The sequence below is a fragment of the Cynocephalus volans genome, chromosome 14 (genome assembly GCF_027409185.1).
Source record: "Cynocephalus volans isolate mCynVol1 chromosome 14, mCynVol1.pri, whole genome shotgun sequence".
NCBI lineage: Eukaryota > Metazoa > Chordata > Mammalia > Dermoptera > Cynocephalidae > Cynocephalus > Cynocephalus volans.
Genome location: NC_084473.1, coordinates 30,957,199 through 30,974,618, shown reverse-complemented (window position 1 = coordinate 30,974,618; position 17,420 = coordinate 30,957,199). Strand labels below are relative to the sequence as shown.

General features: G+C 39.4%; 1 protein-coding gene across 2 annotated transcripts in view; it reads right to left on the bottom strand.

The window, feature by feature from the left end:
* TTC27 (tetratricopeptide repeat domain 27) overlaps positions 1-14,896 on the bottom strand; it is a 187,133-nt gene extending 172,237 nt beyond the window's left edge. For both annotated transcript variants that reach the window (XM_063078276.1, XM_063078275.1), the window contains exons 1-4: positions 14,619-14,896; positions 13,277-13,454; positions 10,356-10,485; positions 3,055-3,195 (exon numbers count right to left, since the gene is read on the bottom strand). In XM_063078276.1, coding sequence (XP_062934346.1) covers positions 3,055-3,195; positions 10,356-10,485; positions 13,277-13,454; positions 14,619-14,718 — 549 coding nt within the window. In that variant the 5' untranslated portion in view covers positions 14,719-14,896. The remainder of the gene's footprint in view (positions 1-3,054; positions 3,196-10,355; positions 10,486-13,276; positions 13,455-14,618) is intronic.
* Between the last annotated feature and the right edge of the window lie 2,524 nt (positions 14,897-17,420).

Sequence of the window (17,420 nt, the reverse complement as noted above, 5' to 3'; positions counted from 1 at the left end):
CTGTTGCCTCATTTTCATTCTTTCCCTGAGGAATTTTTACTGAGGCTAATGAAGTCAGTCTCCATTTCAGTCATCTGTCCCTTATCTGCTGTAGCAACAAGTCAGGTTTGGCAGCTTATTCTTTCCTTTTCTAGACATGGGAATTTAGATACATCCAGTCAAAAAGATTGCTCTTTTAAGAAAACATGACACAAGATGGTGAACTCTTAAAAATCAGAACTATAAATTAACTCTTAACCCAAAATCTTTACATGGGAGAGGGGAGTGTAAAAAAATATGGAAAGCATAGCCTATTTTTCTACTGGAAACATCCCTTTCCTATTTGCCAACAATTGCTTAATAGAAAAATCAAGGCATTAACTAAGAAAGGAAACTTGAAGCCTTGCTTTAGACAGTTTTTAGATCCTATCTCCTGATTACAGCATTTATTTCAGAATTGCCCATTCGAGAAGTCACACTAGTTAAGAACCTCCTAAATGGCAGAGCAGTAGTACAGTCAAAAGGCACTCAGTAAATGTTTGCCAACTTATTTCATTTTATGAATAGAAAACTGATAGAGAAATTAACTAGCATATGAGGGGTCTTCACAAAGATCACGGAAAGATTTGTATTATCTTTCAGAATTGAAAATAGAATTATTTTCCCATGAACTTTCTGAAGGACCCTCATAAGGTCACATAGCTGTTAAGTGGCTAAGCCAGTCAAACTGTGATCTGCTTTGAAAGCCAAGACTCTTTTTATTCAACATTACATGTTACTGATTCTACTCTATGTACTTCACAGATTAGGGGGTGGGAGAAAATCATCTTCTTTCACAGTTCCACAAAAATAATACCATAATAAACAACTTGATAATTTCTTAGGAGTCAGGCTACTCAAAAATTAATTTCAAAGGTTAAAATTAATTTGGATAAGTATGTGATGCTTCTTTATCATTTTATCTTCATCAAAGCAGCTATTTTTAAGATCATCAAGAAAATGATACAGTAAAGACCCAAAGGAAAAAAACTGTAGTAGAGCAAATAATGTTTCAATCGAAAGGCAAGGTTTCAGCACAGAATGATATTCGCATAGTGATGTACTATAAGAAAAAAGATTTCATTGAGATTCATTTGAGCTGTTGAGTGTATCAGTTCATTACCAGGTGCTGCAGTTCCTCTGTACAGATGTACCAGTTTATTTACAGACTGAAATTCTTGAAGTTTGGAGAGACTTTTTTGAGAGATGGGACAGTGGGGTGCAAGAGATGGTTCAAACTGGCTCTTGAGAGCCAACTGTTGACTTTGCAGAAATTGTGCTGGCTTGTTATTAAATGCAGCCATTGAGAAGTTAAATTACATTAAAAGGTAGTAAATACTCAAAAGTCAAAAAAAGAAAGAAAAAAAAGGGTTTTAAGCAGAAGTCAAAACTATTCAGCATCTGTCCAGAAATTAAGGTAACTTGCTCTCCAACCCTATGAAATATGACATACACAGCCAGCAGTTCAAATATTTACTAATTCTCCTAAGCTGTTGATAGTATGTGTATTATTTTTCAGACGATGTTTAATATACATTTGGAGATGAAAGTTTTGATCAACAAAACTTAAAACTGTCTCACTCACTTATTAATGACCATAAGTCTCACTAGAAAGAAAATAATGTTTGATAACCTCACGCCTTGGTGATACTTTCTTTAGAGCAAAGTAATAGTCTATAAGACCATTTAACTCACATCAGCTTGGGGAAAAAAATTTATTCAAGCTACTGTCACTAAACGATCAAAGATCAGGCCTCATATCTGCCAAGTCATGTTGAAACCCGTTTATCAAAAACCCTTCTAGTACAGCTGATTCCAAATCCTCGGGCTCTTGTGAGTGTTGCTCATAGAGGCATCACTTCCCTTCTTACCTCTTCTTTAAAACAAAGTCATGTCTAAACCTAATGCTTAGGAAAGTCAGCCCTTACACAGTGCACATCAAGTATATATTTTTCCTATAGAAATATTTTGTTTCTTAAAAATTTTTAGCCAACACTTCAAAATTGGGAGATTTCACATAAAATTTAGATTTACTCTTTCTGACAGTATGGGGTGTGCATCAAACCAAGTTTCAACAATCAGACAGAGCAGGGGTCAGCAAGTTACAGCCAGGGGGCCAAATCCAGCCCACTGCTTGTTTCTGTACAGCCCAAGAACTAAAAAGTTTTTTCATCTTTAAATTATCAAAGAAAATCAAGAATATTCTGTGACATGTGAAAAGTATATGTAATTTAAATTTCAGTGTCCACAAATAAAGCTTTATTGGAACACAGTCATGCCCATTCATTGACTTATTGCCTACAGCCATGCAGCAGAGTTAAGCGGTTGCACAGAGCTACTGTACACTGCACAGCTGACAATCTCCATTAACCCTCCAAAGACTTTCTTCATACCTCTTGTGGTTTTGGTCAGCTCCTACTGCATATTAGCTTTCTGTGAATAAGGGTGTTTCTCCTCGCTAAGTTATATGTAACCTGAAGAAACCATACAACAGATATTCAACAAATGCTCTGCTAAATCCAACCCAAATAATGAAACAAGGTAGGATGGGGGCCAGGAAACAGTAAGTAAGATTCTTGCATTCTGACCACTGCTCATTAACCTTACATGAAATTCATAAAAGACTATGAAGGATGTTTTTAAATCTATATTTAAGACTCTGAGAATAAACATTTACACACACACACACACACACACACAGCACAATTATTGGGTTTTGTTTGTTTTTTGGCAGCTGGCCAGTGCAGGGACTCAAACCCTGGACCCTGGTATTATCAGCACCATGCTCTAACCAACTGAGTTAACCATTCAGCTCTCACACACACAGTCCTATTAAAGAGGCTCAGTAAAATCTCAGTTTATACAAGATGAATCGCAAGAGGAGAAAACTTACTTATGTTCCTCAGATTTTAAAATTACATACCTAGAAGAAGATTCAAAAAACAGAATATACCAAGACCACACCTACAGTCTGATGTTAATAAGCACAAAAGTCACACCTGGGTATAAATCTCATGGATCTTTTTCTTGCCTTACCTGAATAGCTGTCAGTTTATGTCGTACATTCACAAGAATAATGCGAGCTAATAATAGCAGTATGGGCTTTGAGGTCAGGCTATAGATTGATTCACCGTCTAGAATGAGCAGGCTCAGAACAACTGCATCCAGTCCTTTGACCTGAAACAAAGTTTGTAAGCTAAGATGATATAATTTAACAAAATATTCATCTTTATATATCTTATAGATTTTCCAATTAATTCAGCTTTGGAACAAAGGCATTAATCTATTAAACAGCAATTGACACTGGACAGAATCATATCATTACAAATGCCCTCAGAGATCTACAAATCCAGCCTTCCCAGACAGATGGCCACTCATCTGCTTGAACTTTAGAGAAAGTCAACCAAAAATGTAAAAATTAAAAAAAAAAAAGAGGAACAGGGAACTCGAGAAAATGCTAGCACTGAAGAGGCATTATCACTTCATAGATTTGCTTACAACAAAATACCATCTCAATAAAAAACAATGTTAAAATAAAATTTTAAAATAAAAAAACTATGTTAAAGGATTTATATTAAACACCTACATTTCATTTATGGTTCACAAGCTGACAAATGTTATTATAAAGCATGTCGCCACTTCGTAATTCCTATCAAGCTAATCAACAAGGTCTCACATATCAAATGCTGAGCATGCACACAACTATAGACCAGAGTGAGCAGAAGGCTGCAAAAAAATCATGCCTTTGAGAACCCACTCCTCTGTTGAACAGAAGATTTTCTATGTTAGACAAGACACCTGTATTTCTAAAATGTGGACTGCAAAATTTTAATAGCTGCCACAAAATAGACAGTAGAAATAATTAACCATTGGGAACATGGCCTCTAATGTCACAGACACAGAACAGTGTTCTTTCTCTGCTTCTTATTAGCATACAGGCATGGGCAAATTTTTTAACTAAGGCTTCCGTTTCATCAATTATTAAATGAAGTAACTGAACCTACTCCTCAAAGGGTTCTTATAAGTACTAAAGTAAATAATCTAAGTAATATCAGTGCCTATCTCAATAGTAAATATTCTGAATATGAATATTTGATTATTGAATATTTTGAGTACTGTTTAAAGTATTCAGTAAAGGCAAAAAAGGAACAGATGTGGGTTCTTCTTCTGTTCTACTTTCAACATTGCTGAGAAGGATAATAGAGGAATAAAGACGTAACATGAATGACCACCACCAAACCTCAAATAAAGCTTACTCTACCTCCTCCAAGGAAGAAGGAATTGAAAACAAAACAAAATACTTCAATAATTAAGGAACTACTTTGGTGTTATTATAACTGCCTCAATTTTAGAAGTAAGGAAACAGCTCCATCAAAGTTCAAGGAAGTCAGGTTTCCCAACTCTTAACCAATATTCTTCCTACCACCCCAAGCTGCCTTCCCTACAGATCTCTCTCTTCCTGCCCCTCAGCAAGGCCCAGAACTGTGCTAAGCAATAGAAAGGCCTTAAGGGGCCGGCCCCGTGGCGCACTCGGGAGAGTGCAGCGCTTGGGAGGGCAGCGGTGCTCCCGCCGCGGGTTCAGATCCTATATAGGAATGACCGGTGCGCTCACTGGCTGAGCGCGGTGCCGGCGACACCAAGCCAAGGGTTGCCATCCCCTTACCGGTCACAAAAAAAAAAAGAACGGCCTTAAGGACAAGACCAGGATGACTTCCGGCCTTCTGACTGGCACAACTAATGTAGTTAGCATGGTGGTGTAGGTAACTGCAATAGTCACTAAAAGAGGATCCAGAGGATCCAGAGGTGAAGAGAACTTCACCATGAGTTCAGTCTTGAACATGAGGAGTCTGAGGTATCTTGTGAGAACTCCAAGTAGAAGTACGGAATACACTGACACAAGTGAATATACTGACTTAAGAGCTCAAGAGAAGAACTTGCCTAAGGTGCCCAAACTGGACCTGTAGCCTCATTGAATCACCTCATAAATTCAGGTGGATGTAACAATTTTTTTTTTTTTTTTTTTTTTTTGTCTTTTTTGTGACCGGCCGCACCGCGCTCAGTCAGTGAGCGAACTGGCCGTCCTTATATAGGATCCGAACCCGCGGCGGGAGCGCGGCGCCGCACTCTTCCGAGTGCGCCACGGGTCGGCCCGAAACAATCTTTATTTTCTCAATTCCAAGCCAAACTGAAGCACGGGAAGATATAAGGAAGGCATGCCTTTAAGAAAAAGAATCCTCATCCCAATCACTTTGAGATGAGAAATATGTTTACTTGTTCTAGCACAAATTTCAGATCATCCTAAATAAAATCCCTAAATATAAATACCAAGTGATTTAATATGGCAACAAATAAAAATTATATAAAGAGATAGTCCTTGATATACTCCCTAGATGTCCTTACCTCTGATACGCAAAGCCAGGGGTTGGTTACCAAACTTCCTACTCTTCAACTCAAAGCTGGTATTAACTCAAAGATGATATTAACAAATAAAGCAAATAACAAATACATGAGTGGATGAATGAATGAATAAACAGATAAATAAATTTCTCTTCCTAGTGTTACCCTTGCATCGTCATGAAAATGTTAAATGCTCTTCTATATCCTCTGACCCCTGTGACATAACACTGATATTCCAACAGAGTTCTAAATGCGCTTCCAGAGGTTTTGGGAAATGGTCCATTCTGAAGAGAATTGTTTATATTTTCAATAAAAATAAAGCAAATGTTACAACTCCTGTAAGAACAATTCCTCAGTCAAGACAGCATATGACAGAAAAATATATATAACAGTGACAATAATTCAACATCTGGAAGCCTGAGACAAACTTAATATAAAACCAGATTGCCAGGAGACCAACCTTTATGTGTGGGAGGTGACTTACTGCTCAGACATGGACCTTCAGTTTTATTCTTCTGGGGCTAGTTAGCACCAGTGGTGAGAAAACAGCTCTACAAATGCCCAGGTCATAAGTTAGAAGCAAGGAAAATTAATTTTGTTTTGGTGACTATATTCCATGACCATAAGGTATATTCACAAATATTTGTGCATCACAGGAGCTTAGAAAGATGAATCAGCTCAGGAAAATGACAACCAGCAAATACTGATGTGCTACGCCCCCGTTTTAAAACTACAACTCTCTCTATCTTCCAAATAAATGTTAACATCCTCAGATGTTAGCAAAAAAGTCACAAAAGAATATACACTCTTTGGTAAAGAACATAAATTGTAAAATTTTGAAAACAACTTGGCATTACCAAGAAAAATTGAACATGCATATAACCTAGGGCACAGCATCTCTACTCATGGATATACAGACTACAGCAAATGTTATGGTCTGAACGTTTATATCCCCCCCCCCAATTTATACGTTAAAATCCTAACCCCCACAATGATGGTATTAGGAGGTGGAGCCCTCATGATTAGGATTAGTGTCTGTGTAAAGGAGACCCCAGAGAGCTAGCTAGCCCCTTCCATCATGTGAGGACATAGGCAGAAGGTGCTATCTATGAGCAAGTGGGCTCTAACCAGACATTGAATCTGCTGGCACTTTTTTTTTTTTTTTTAACTTTATTTTGTCGATATACATTGTAGCTGATTATTGCTCCCCATCACCAAAACCTCCCTCCCTTCTCCCTCCACCTCCCCACCAACAATGTCCTTTCTGTTTGCTTGTCGTATCAACTTCAAATAATTGTGGTTGTTCTATCTTCTCCCCCCCCCCCGGTTTTTGTGTGTGTGAATTTATATATTAATTTTTAGCTCCCACCAATAAGTGAGAACATGTGGTATTTCTCTTTCTGTGCCTGACTTGTTTCACTTAATATAATTCTCTCAAGGTCCATCCATGTTGTTGCAAATGGCAGTATTTCATTTGTTTTTATAGCTGAGTACTATTCCATTGTGTAGATGTACCACATTTTCCGTATCCACTCATCTGATGATGGGCATTTGGGCTGGTTCCAACTCTTGGCTATTGTAAAGAGTGCTGCGATAAACATTGGGGAACAGGTATACCTTCGACTTGATGATTTCCATTCCTCTGGGTATATTCCCAACAGTGGGATAGCTGGGTCGTATGGTAGATCTATCTGCAATTGTTTGAGGAATCTCCATACCATTTTCCATAGAGGCTGCACCATTTTGCAGTCGCACCAACAATGTATGAGAGTTCCTTTTTCTCCGCAGCCTCGCCAGCATTTATCGTTCATAGTCTTTTGGATTTTAGCCATCCTAACTGGGGTTAGATGGTATCTCAATGTGGTTTTGATTTGCATTTCCCGGATGCTGAGTGATGTTGAGCATTTTTTCATATGTCTGTTGGCCATTTGTATATCTTCCTTAGAGAAATGCCTACTTAGCTCTTTTGCCCATTTTTTAATTGGGTTGCTTGTTTTCTTCTTGTAAAGTTGTTTGAGTTCCTTATATATTCTGGATATTAATCCTTTGTCAGATGTATATTTTGCAAATATTTTCTCCCACTCTGCTGGCACTTTGATTGTGAACTTCCAGCCTCCAGAACTGTGAGAAATAAATTTCTGTTCTTTATATGATACCCAGTTTATGGTATTCTGTTACAGCAGCCCAAATAAACTAAGATAGCAGAAACTCTAACTCAGTGCTAGAAAGGATTTTATAAGTATTTTGAAATACTAATCCCCTCATCCCTCAGAGCAAACACATATAGCCTGGGGACAGTAAAAACAGCCTCCTCCTCCTCCAGTTATCACACTGCACCAAACAAATACTACCACTTTTAAAGTATTTGTTTTGGAAGTCTTGCAAATGATTTCCAGAAAATGTGTTCCTAATAGCATTGTACATAATAGAAAAATGGAAACAACTTATATGGTAATCAAGGATAGAACAGACATAAATTGTGGCATATTTATACAACTGGAATACTATATAACAGTAAAAATGAATAATGGTATAATTTCAAAAATATACCATCGAACACAGGAACTCACAAAAGAATATATACAACGTGTTTCATTAATATAAAGTTCAAAAACTGACAACACTAAACAATATGTTTTCTGGTGATACATATATAGGTGCTAAAACTATGAAGAAAACAATGTAAAGTTTAACTCAAAATTTATGAAAATGGTTCATAAGAGAGGGGGCCAGGGTTGCTCTCTGGAAACAGACACAGGGGACCTTCTAAGGCAGTGTTTCCTGACCTTTATGAAGTCAGAGCACTCACAGAAGATGGTATTATTTGTAATACACACCAGGCAAATGGATTAGGCTACTAAACCAAAAGAGATTAGTGTGGGGGCTGGCCAGTTAGCTCGGTTGTTTAGAGTATGATGGTGATAACACCAATGTACAGGGTTTAATCCCTGTACCTGCCAGCCATCAAAAAAGAACAAAAAAAAGAGACTAGTCCTAAGGCTCTCACCAGCCCACGTCCCACACAGCTGCTGTAGTGGGGACCAACATTTAGGGAACAGCATAAGAAGTTCTGTTCTAAGATGCTGGTAACATTCTATCTCTCAAGCTAGGTGGTGAGCACAAAGAAGATTTATTATTTAAACTGTACACATCTCATATGCTCTTTTGAATGTCTGAAGTAGTTGCAAAAAGAAAATTAAAAATTAAAATCAAGGTCTTGGTCAAAGTTGCCTATAACCTGGCCCGAGTCCCATCAAGTCTGATCATTTACTGCTACTCCAGCAGGCTCAGTGCATCCTTTTCCCACAAACACCATGCTCTTCTCCCCTCTAAATTTTTGCTCATATAACTACCTAGAATGTATTTCTTCCTCTTCCCTACCTGCCCGTTTCCTACTCACCCTTCAGGTTCTAGCTCAAGATCCAATCCTCAACTAGAAGGTCTTCTTTGACAAAATCCAGTTTCCACAAATCTCTTCCTTAATGTCAATATCTCTTACGATCTGAACTTCTCATGAAACCCATTTCTGTAGTGCTTTGAATTGTTACCTGAATTTACAGATGCTTCTACACTAGGACAGCAGAAAAAGTACTGGACTTGGAACCAAAAAATGTGGATTCTAATCCCCAGCTCTAAGACCTCTGACAAGTTCCTTTCACCACTCTGAGTTTCAGTCTTCTCATCCATAGAATACCTCAAATCCATAAGGACCAAATTGACATAACACACGTGAATTAAGCACCATTCAAACTTCTTATCAGTGCTCAGTAAATATTTATGACTATGACTGTTTGGTGGATTTCTAACCTATACTATAAGGCCATAGAAATCAGTAACTGTTTCATGCACTATAAGAGAGAAATGAGATCTTTCATAAAAGTAAATTTCTAAATAACTAAGCTTATCTCTTTAAGTGCTATACTCTTGGGATATTTTTTTTCCCCCATTTTGGATGAAAACCTTTGTAAAGTGCAAATTATAGATTCCTTTCTTACACATAAGATACATAAGAGCTTTTAACCTTTCAATAATGACTTAGGGTCAGCATTATGAATTTCTATCATTCTATTCCAATATATACAGTGACTCACTAAGCTGATGTGTACAGAGCTAATTATTATGTCTTCAGATTATGCCCGCTTTTTACTTCTCCTTCTACCCCACCATCAATTATTAACACCTCTGTCTAATAAGTCTATTTCATATTTATTTTGCTACTCATAATTCTGAGAAACCAAGTAACAGTAAACAGTTCCCTTTTGCTGCCTTGGATGCTAAGGAGCCAATTTTCCAGGCTGACTCACTGAAGTTATGTTCAAGACCACTGAAGTGGCTGGATAGTCAAAGTTATCACACTTCTTTTGCAGCTTATCTCATACTCACCAAGCCCTATGCATATGTGCTCAAAAATTCCTGAGGAACTCAAACTGCAAACTCCACTGATGACCTACTGATGCGAGTCAATATTACCTTCATATATGGATAATAATAATTGCTATCACCATACAGCACCTCTGCACCAGGCACTTTAAGAAAGTATGCACTTGCAATATAAAGGAAACCACCCTTGGGAACTGTTCATAAGCACAGCAGCAAAACTTACCTGCAACAAAATTTAACAGATTTCTAGAATTGCTGCTTTGCCAGAAAAGATTTTTATGTAATTGTAGTAATATAAGCGACTGGGTGACTGGTGCAGCTGTCTGTGCTTTAATAAAAAGAGCAGTTAATGGAGTTCTGTTAAATGGAGAGTGTGTGTGAAGAGTTTAAGACTGACAGTGGAACTTCTGGAAATACTTAAAAATCTGATCAGTGAACAAGCATTCTTAGCAGTTTTGTGAAAACCATAAGGTCATGTTTCCTTCTTCTAGTCTTATAAAGACCTGTTCGTAAAGAATAAATAACACAGTAGTAACTATGTACATCTTCAAGAGGCATACCTCACTGAATTGCTGGAACAAAACAGGTGGCAAAAAATCCTGAGGGTGCAAATCCACAGGCGGCCCCATCCAGTTACTCTGAACAAAAAGTTGCAAACTGCTCACACCAAGTATGAACATCAGATGTTGTCTGCACAGAAGAATGGTTAGAGAAATAAATATGAACCACTATCACTGTATAATCTCAAATATACTATTTCATTTCAGTTTTAAGAAAAAGATATCAACCAACATTTAATGAGACTATCCTAGAGAATTACCAAAAAAAATTTCTGAATCTTAAACAACTTACATCTGTGATGTCCAATATTATAACTATGAGCCACATATGGTTCTTTTAAATATAAATTAATTAAAATTAAATGGAATTTAAAATTCAGTCCCATAGCCACACTGTCCATATTTCAAGTGCTCAATAGCCAACGTGGCTAGTGGCTACAGTATTGGGCAGCACAGATACAGAACATTTCCATCATCATAGAAAATTCTCTCGAGCAGCAATGATTTAGATCCTGAATGGACACCTGTAACTTTTTCTTGCATTCTATTTAACAACTCTGGCATTGCCAGAAGATGTATGGAAAAATGACTTTATACAAAAGAAAACTGACAACTAAAAGTTGTCTCTAACATTTTACTGATCTTATACCACCAACTGGTAGAATGAAAAGACCCCTATAAATGTGACTGGAACCTCTTTTTTCAATCCTGCATTAGCTTAAGACAGGGTGGGCAAACTTTTTTTTATAAAGGAACAGATATTAAATATTTTTGGCTTTGTATGTCATGTGTGTTTTTTCCCAACCCTTTAAAAGTGTAGAAACCATTCTTAGCCACTTCAGCCCACTGGCTGTAATTTGCCAACCCCTAAATTAAGACATAAATAGGTGGAGATTCAACTCCAGCAAATAACAGCCAGGGAATCCTGGAGTTTCATTCTGAAGAGAAAGTAACAGCAGTCACCCTTTTCTTCCCATAGCCCGTTGGCCCTTCCTCAAAAGGAAAGTTCTTTAAGAGAAAAAAAAAAAAGGCTACAAGCCAATGGTAGCCAGAATATAAATGTCTGGATGCAGCAGAACAGGGAGCAGAGGAAAGAATAAGCAGCACTAGAGAAAAGAGGTGACAAAAGAGCCTGTTTGTAATTAGAAGTTAGGAAATCTGGAAAAAAATAGGAGCACAGCAAGATCTTACAGTCTTAATATAACTGTCCTACCTAAAAACCAAAATCCCTAAGGTGAGTTGAGAAGACAGTTTAATTTTCAAATGCCTCAAATGAGTCAACTAAAATGTCTCTTTTCAGCTTTATGTGACAAGCTAGAATTCTGGTCTACCAGCAAATAATGAATTTGTGTGTGTGTGTTTTAATGGGCACCACAAGGCTAGTTGCTATGATAGTACACACACATCAGAGAGAAAAATAAAAATCAGGGACAACATTACAGGAATGTAAAATATCAGTAAACCAGAAAAATGAAAAAAAAAAAAAAATTTTAAAATGAAACAAAAAGCCTTTAGTAACATTCTGCTATGGGTTGAATGTTTGTCCCCTAAAAATTCATGTTGGAATGTAATCCAAATATGGTATTCGAAAGGTGAGGCTTTTAAGAGGATTGGATCATGAGGACTATGCCCTCATGAATGGATTAATGGATTAATGGGTATCAGGGAGTGACTTTGGTGGCTTTATAAGGAGAGGAAGTGGGTATGTTAAGAAGAGCTCCTAAGAAAAAAAAAAGAGCTCTTGCCATCCTCACCTGTGATAACCTGCATTTCCACAGAACTTGGTATAGAGTCCCCACCCAGAAGAACACCCTCATCAGATGCATCCCCTGTACCTTAAACTTCCTGGCCTCCAAAACTGTAAGAAACAAACTTCATTTCTTTATAAATTAGCCAGTTTCAGGTATTCTGTTCTGAGCAACAGAAAACGGACTAATACACATTCTTTTGTGAACTGCTTACGGATACTGGTTATGTCTTATCCATCTTTACGACCTCAACACCTAGCACAGTAGTCAGTTTATTTGTTGAAGGACTAAATGAAGCCATTCCCCAGAAATAATGGTAAAATAAAATTATACACATTTTAAAGATAATTAGAACTTGACATGGCTGGCACAGAGAAAAGACAGAAATATCAAATCTACAACAGTAAAATATAAGTCACTGAAAGGCTTAGGTTTCACTGCTATATAATGATTCCCTATACTTAATCCTGTAAAAGTACATAAACTTTAATGGAAGAAGGTAAGCCAAGGGTTCCATAATAAAAACATCTCTAGACGTTTTTGGTCTTTAGAAAGATAACAATCCAGGACCAGCCCCCTGGCTCACTCGGGTGACTGTGGCGCTGGTAGCGCCGAGGCCGCGGGTTCGGATCCTGTATGGCCGGTGAGCTCACTGGCTGAGCGTGGTGCAGACGACACCGTGCCGAGGGTTGCAATCCCCTTACCGGTCAATAAATAAATAAATAAATAAATAAATAAATAAATAAATAAATAAATAAATAAATAAATAACAATCCAAAACATAATAAAAGTGGTTTTAAGTATCACTCAGTAATCTAGAAATAACAAGATTAAATGTGTCTGTTTTCAAGTTAAAAGGAAATAAGATCTAAAGTCTTGCCTGTGGCTAAAACCTATCAGACCCAAGCATGTGGAAGCGTAGCAGTTACCAGCCAATTATGTGCCAGTCTCACATATGAAACCCTTTTATCCTAAACCACTTTATTTTTTCATCCTGGATGGTCTTCTGAATAGGAGTTCTCACATACATTACTTGGTATGTGAGATCTGAGTAAACATAAAGCCAGGTTTCTCAACAACTGCTAAAGTGGCCCAGCCTTACAAGGTCAAGATGTTATTAAATGTATTCAGAGTTTGTTTTTCTGTCTGTAAAATTTTCAAATAAAATTCTACCTTTCCATTTCGTCCAGATCTGAAGAGTAATCCAGGAATGTTGCTATCTGCTTCTCCAGGTAGGTGTCAATCTTTTCTTCAGTCATGGTTGTGGAATTAAAAATATTTTGCGTCACTGCATTTGAGAATATGGCCTCATAGCTCCCTTCTAGCAGCAATTGTAGGAAAGACCCATTCTCTGTAATATAAAAAATTCATGCAGCAATCCAAAGGAAAAAATTGTTTTCATATTGTAAGAATAACACTATAACCATTTTAGTGTGCCAAAATATATACTTTGAATGTTTGCTGTATATTAATCACAAGACATTGAGCAAATCTCCATCATTCTACAAACATCAGCTTGACTCGAATTAGAAGCTCACCCAAACTGACTATGAGCAGCGAGATAGAAGTCAGACCCAGAAATACAAGTAATATTCCTCATTAGTAGTTATTATTACTCTTTTACTAGGAAATTCACAAAGATTCCCACTGACAACAGAAAAGTTTCCTTAGCCAGGGTTCTAAGAGTTTTCACAATCTGGCTTCTCCTTCCCCACTATTCTCCTTCATGAAAAGTCACTCTAAGAATGCTGGTTCACTCAGTGTTCCCTAATATCCCACGCCATGACACTTGCACCTGTGATTTCTCCTGCTGAACTCTTCACCTGACAGTCTTACCCTTGAACCAAAAATCAGTTCAAATCTGACTTCTTCCATGAGGCTTTTCCAGACCACCAGATTTCTCATCAGACTTCAAACTTCTTCCCTCCTGAAGCACCTACTGTGTACGTACACACATACACCCCCCCACACAGTAGTTATATACTGTCCGTTATTTTTCTTGTGTCCAGCCTAAAATCCTACAACCAGAAGTGCCTATATCCTAATAGTAAATGCACATTTTAACACTTATCTCTCCGGCAAATGTGCATTGCTCACAAGAATTACATCTTTGCTGTCTCGTTGCAACTTTTCTGCCTACCAGCTGTGTGACCTTGAATAAATTACTTAAGCAAGCTGTACTTAGACGTCTTCATCTGCAAAATGAGATTAAACGTAGTCTCTACTACGTGTCTATTATAAGGATTAAATGACTGAATACATGCTAAGGGCTTAGAAAAAAAAAACTGGCATTGCCATTGTTATTACTGAACCTGGGCGATGAGAAATTCTGGGTAAAGACAGCTGCCGAACACCGCGCCCACCACGTCAAAGGACTCAACAACCCAAAGCCTTAAGGAATCGCTAGATTGTGTTGGGGGGATACGGAGTGAGGGATGAGAACCCAGCCGCCGCCACCCCTTTTCTTCACGGCTCTCACACGGGCCTACGTCCCTCACAGGTGAGCCTTTCTCACCTGAGCCGGCGATCCCCTCTTGCTCCCACTGCTGCCGCTCAGCCTCAGTGGGGAAGCCCCTCAGAACTGCCAGCTCTGGGGTCCACATCGCCCCAGACATCGCTGCAGACAAAACGAGCTTCTACGAGGGTCACACAGAAGCCAACAAAAGAAAGTGAAAGGAGGAGTGTCCAAAGATGCCGAAGCCTAGTGGCGACAGTTACCGAAAATATACCCACAGCCTTAGGACCCCATGTGCGGATACCAGCACAAGGAGGCGGCCATGACAGCCGCGCGGGGTACCCTGGGACAAGATGCGCTCTGCGGGGCGGCTTCCGCCTTGGAGACGAAGCCGAGCCAGGTACTGAGCATGCCCGGTGGGTATGCCCCGCCTCGGGGCGGGGTTGAGCGCAGCGCCGATCGGAAGTGGGCGTTGCCGCCAGCTGCGGAAGTAGCGGAGGACTCGGAGAAGGGTTCGCCGCCCGCTGAGCTCGAGTGTTCAGGTGCAGGACAAGATAGCGGTGTTCGCCAGCAGCGACTTCACTGGAAAGGCCAGCGCGGTGACTCTTTAGGGTCCGAACCCTCCGGACTACCTGACCAAAAGCACAGTCCGCGAAAATACGTGCAGGCCCTTACTCCCAGCATGTGGACACCATTTGCAGAGGTTAGAGACCCGCTGAGGTGGACTGTGAACCCCAGGTTAGAGCCCCGTCAACATCGAATAGGTCTTTTTTGCTTTGAGGAAATGAAAGTGTAAGAAAAGTATCTGGTTTTGACGCTGCCACTCCATTAATCATGACCGAGTGGGAAGCCTGGCCTGGCCGCTGTTGCAGAGAGTTTTTGGAGCACTGGCTGTGAACGCAGAAGAGTGAGCCCAGGGGTGAAGACAGGAAACTGCGTGGGGACGCGCCAGCCGTTCCCGCGTGCTTGCTGCTGACCACAGAGCTGGTGCCTTGTTTGCATGTACTTTAATTTTCATAGCAGCACTCCTAGCAGAAAACCAAGGCTCTGCGAGCTAGGACTACCCAGTGCGGGGCTTTGTCCCAGTGGCTTGGCGCCTGCCTGCACTAGGATATGCCATGCAGGACCCAGCAGAGAGCTGCAGGGTAACACTGACCACACAAGATTCTTAGAGGAATTAAGTGCAACAGCTCTCTGAAACAGCCTGGCCAGTACCCGGCTGCAAGGAGGAAGCTAAGTAATTCTTAATTCACTTTCTTCCTCAGTACCCAGAGCTACTCCAGACTGTGGATGGAAGAGGAGCTCAGCTCAGTTCAGCCGATGCCAGCAGGTGCCAAAGAAAGCCAGACCTGTGAGTGGAGAAGAGCTGATGCCCTAGAATGTCTTCTCACTGAGAAGTAATTAACAGCTATTTGTGTAGGGAATGATATTTGGCCAAAGATGTCCCTAAGACAGGCCCGGAGAAGCAGAATTTATTTGGTTGAGGTAGGAATGTTGGTAAAATTCAAGTCAATCTGGGAATAGAACAATACAGCTACCCTCCTTCATGAAAAGCAACCGAACCATGTAAGGTTTAGTTGTTCAGAAACTGCCCTGGCGACTGGAGGACAAAGCCAGGTAGTGCAATTATGTTTCCCCAGGTCTTACTTTTTCCCTGGGACTCTTAGCAATTATTCTAATTGCTAGCATGCTTTCCTGAAGGGTGTGCTGCTTCTCCCATCATATTCGTCCAAATCAAAGCAAGATCCTTCCCTTTGGTAGGCCTTAATTAGCTAAGAAAGGATAAGGCATTCAACAAGACTTCGCTAGGTGTGATATGGGTACAAAGGAGACTAAACATAGTTACTAGGAACAAAGCACTCTGGCTCACACAGTCTGGAATTGATGCGACCAGCCCTCTTTGAGTACCATTTCTCCCTCTGCTCTGCAGCTCTCTTCTGGATGCTGTCCTGTCCTTAGAATCACACAAGGGGGCTCCTCCCTGGGCCCTGTGCTTTAAAGGGCCCCATATATCACAAATACACAAAATAAATCAAAGAATACATGGGAGCTCCTGTCACTCAAGATCCAAAGACACAAGGTGACCTTGATTTATACTGTTCTCTTGATTATATACTGTTCTCTTGATTTATACTGTTCAGGCTCCAGAGAAAAGGCATTTCCACATCTCTGTGTCCTTGAAACAAAACTCTTCTGAGTCTAATACTCTGAAGATTTGTGGGAAACCGGCACTGCTGAATTAAAAATTCAGGGATGATATGAGTTGCAGAAGCTCTTAGGTAAGTGGCTAGTCCGATGGTAGTGGGTTATCAGCACTTATTAACATTTATGTCACTAAAGTTGGTACACAACCCTCTACTACTAAATTTGACTGACTTTAAAAAAAAAGAGACCTGGTGGGTTAGCACACTTAGTTAGAGCATAGTGCCGATAACACCAAGGTCAAGGGTTGGAACCCCTTACCAGCCAGCAGACAAAGCAAAAACAAAGAGCAAAAGACAAGCTTTTATGTAAGAGAAAAGACGTATTAATTAACTTGTTAAATCTACATCTCAGCATGAGTACAACAGATTCTTACATACTTGTCATTTCCAAGTAGCAATACACATCTAATTTCTTACAACTCTTTCGTTCTATTTTTGGATCTGGAAATACTCATGAAATAGAGTTTTATTTGCAACAGATAGGGACACTGGCTAGGAAACATTTTACAATTTTAAATAATTCATATTAGATGAAACATTTAGGGCTGGCCAGTTAGCTCAGTTGGTTAGAGTACAGCCTTCTAACCCCAATGTCATGGGTTTGGATCCCTGTACCTGGAGGAAAAAAAAATAGATGAAATATTCAAATGAGAGATAA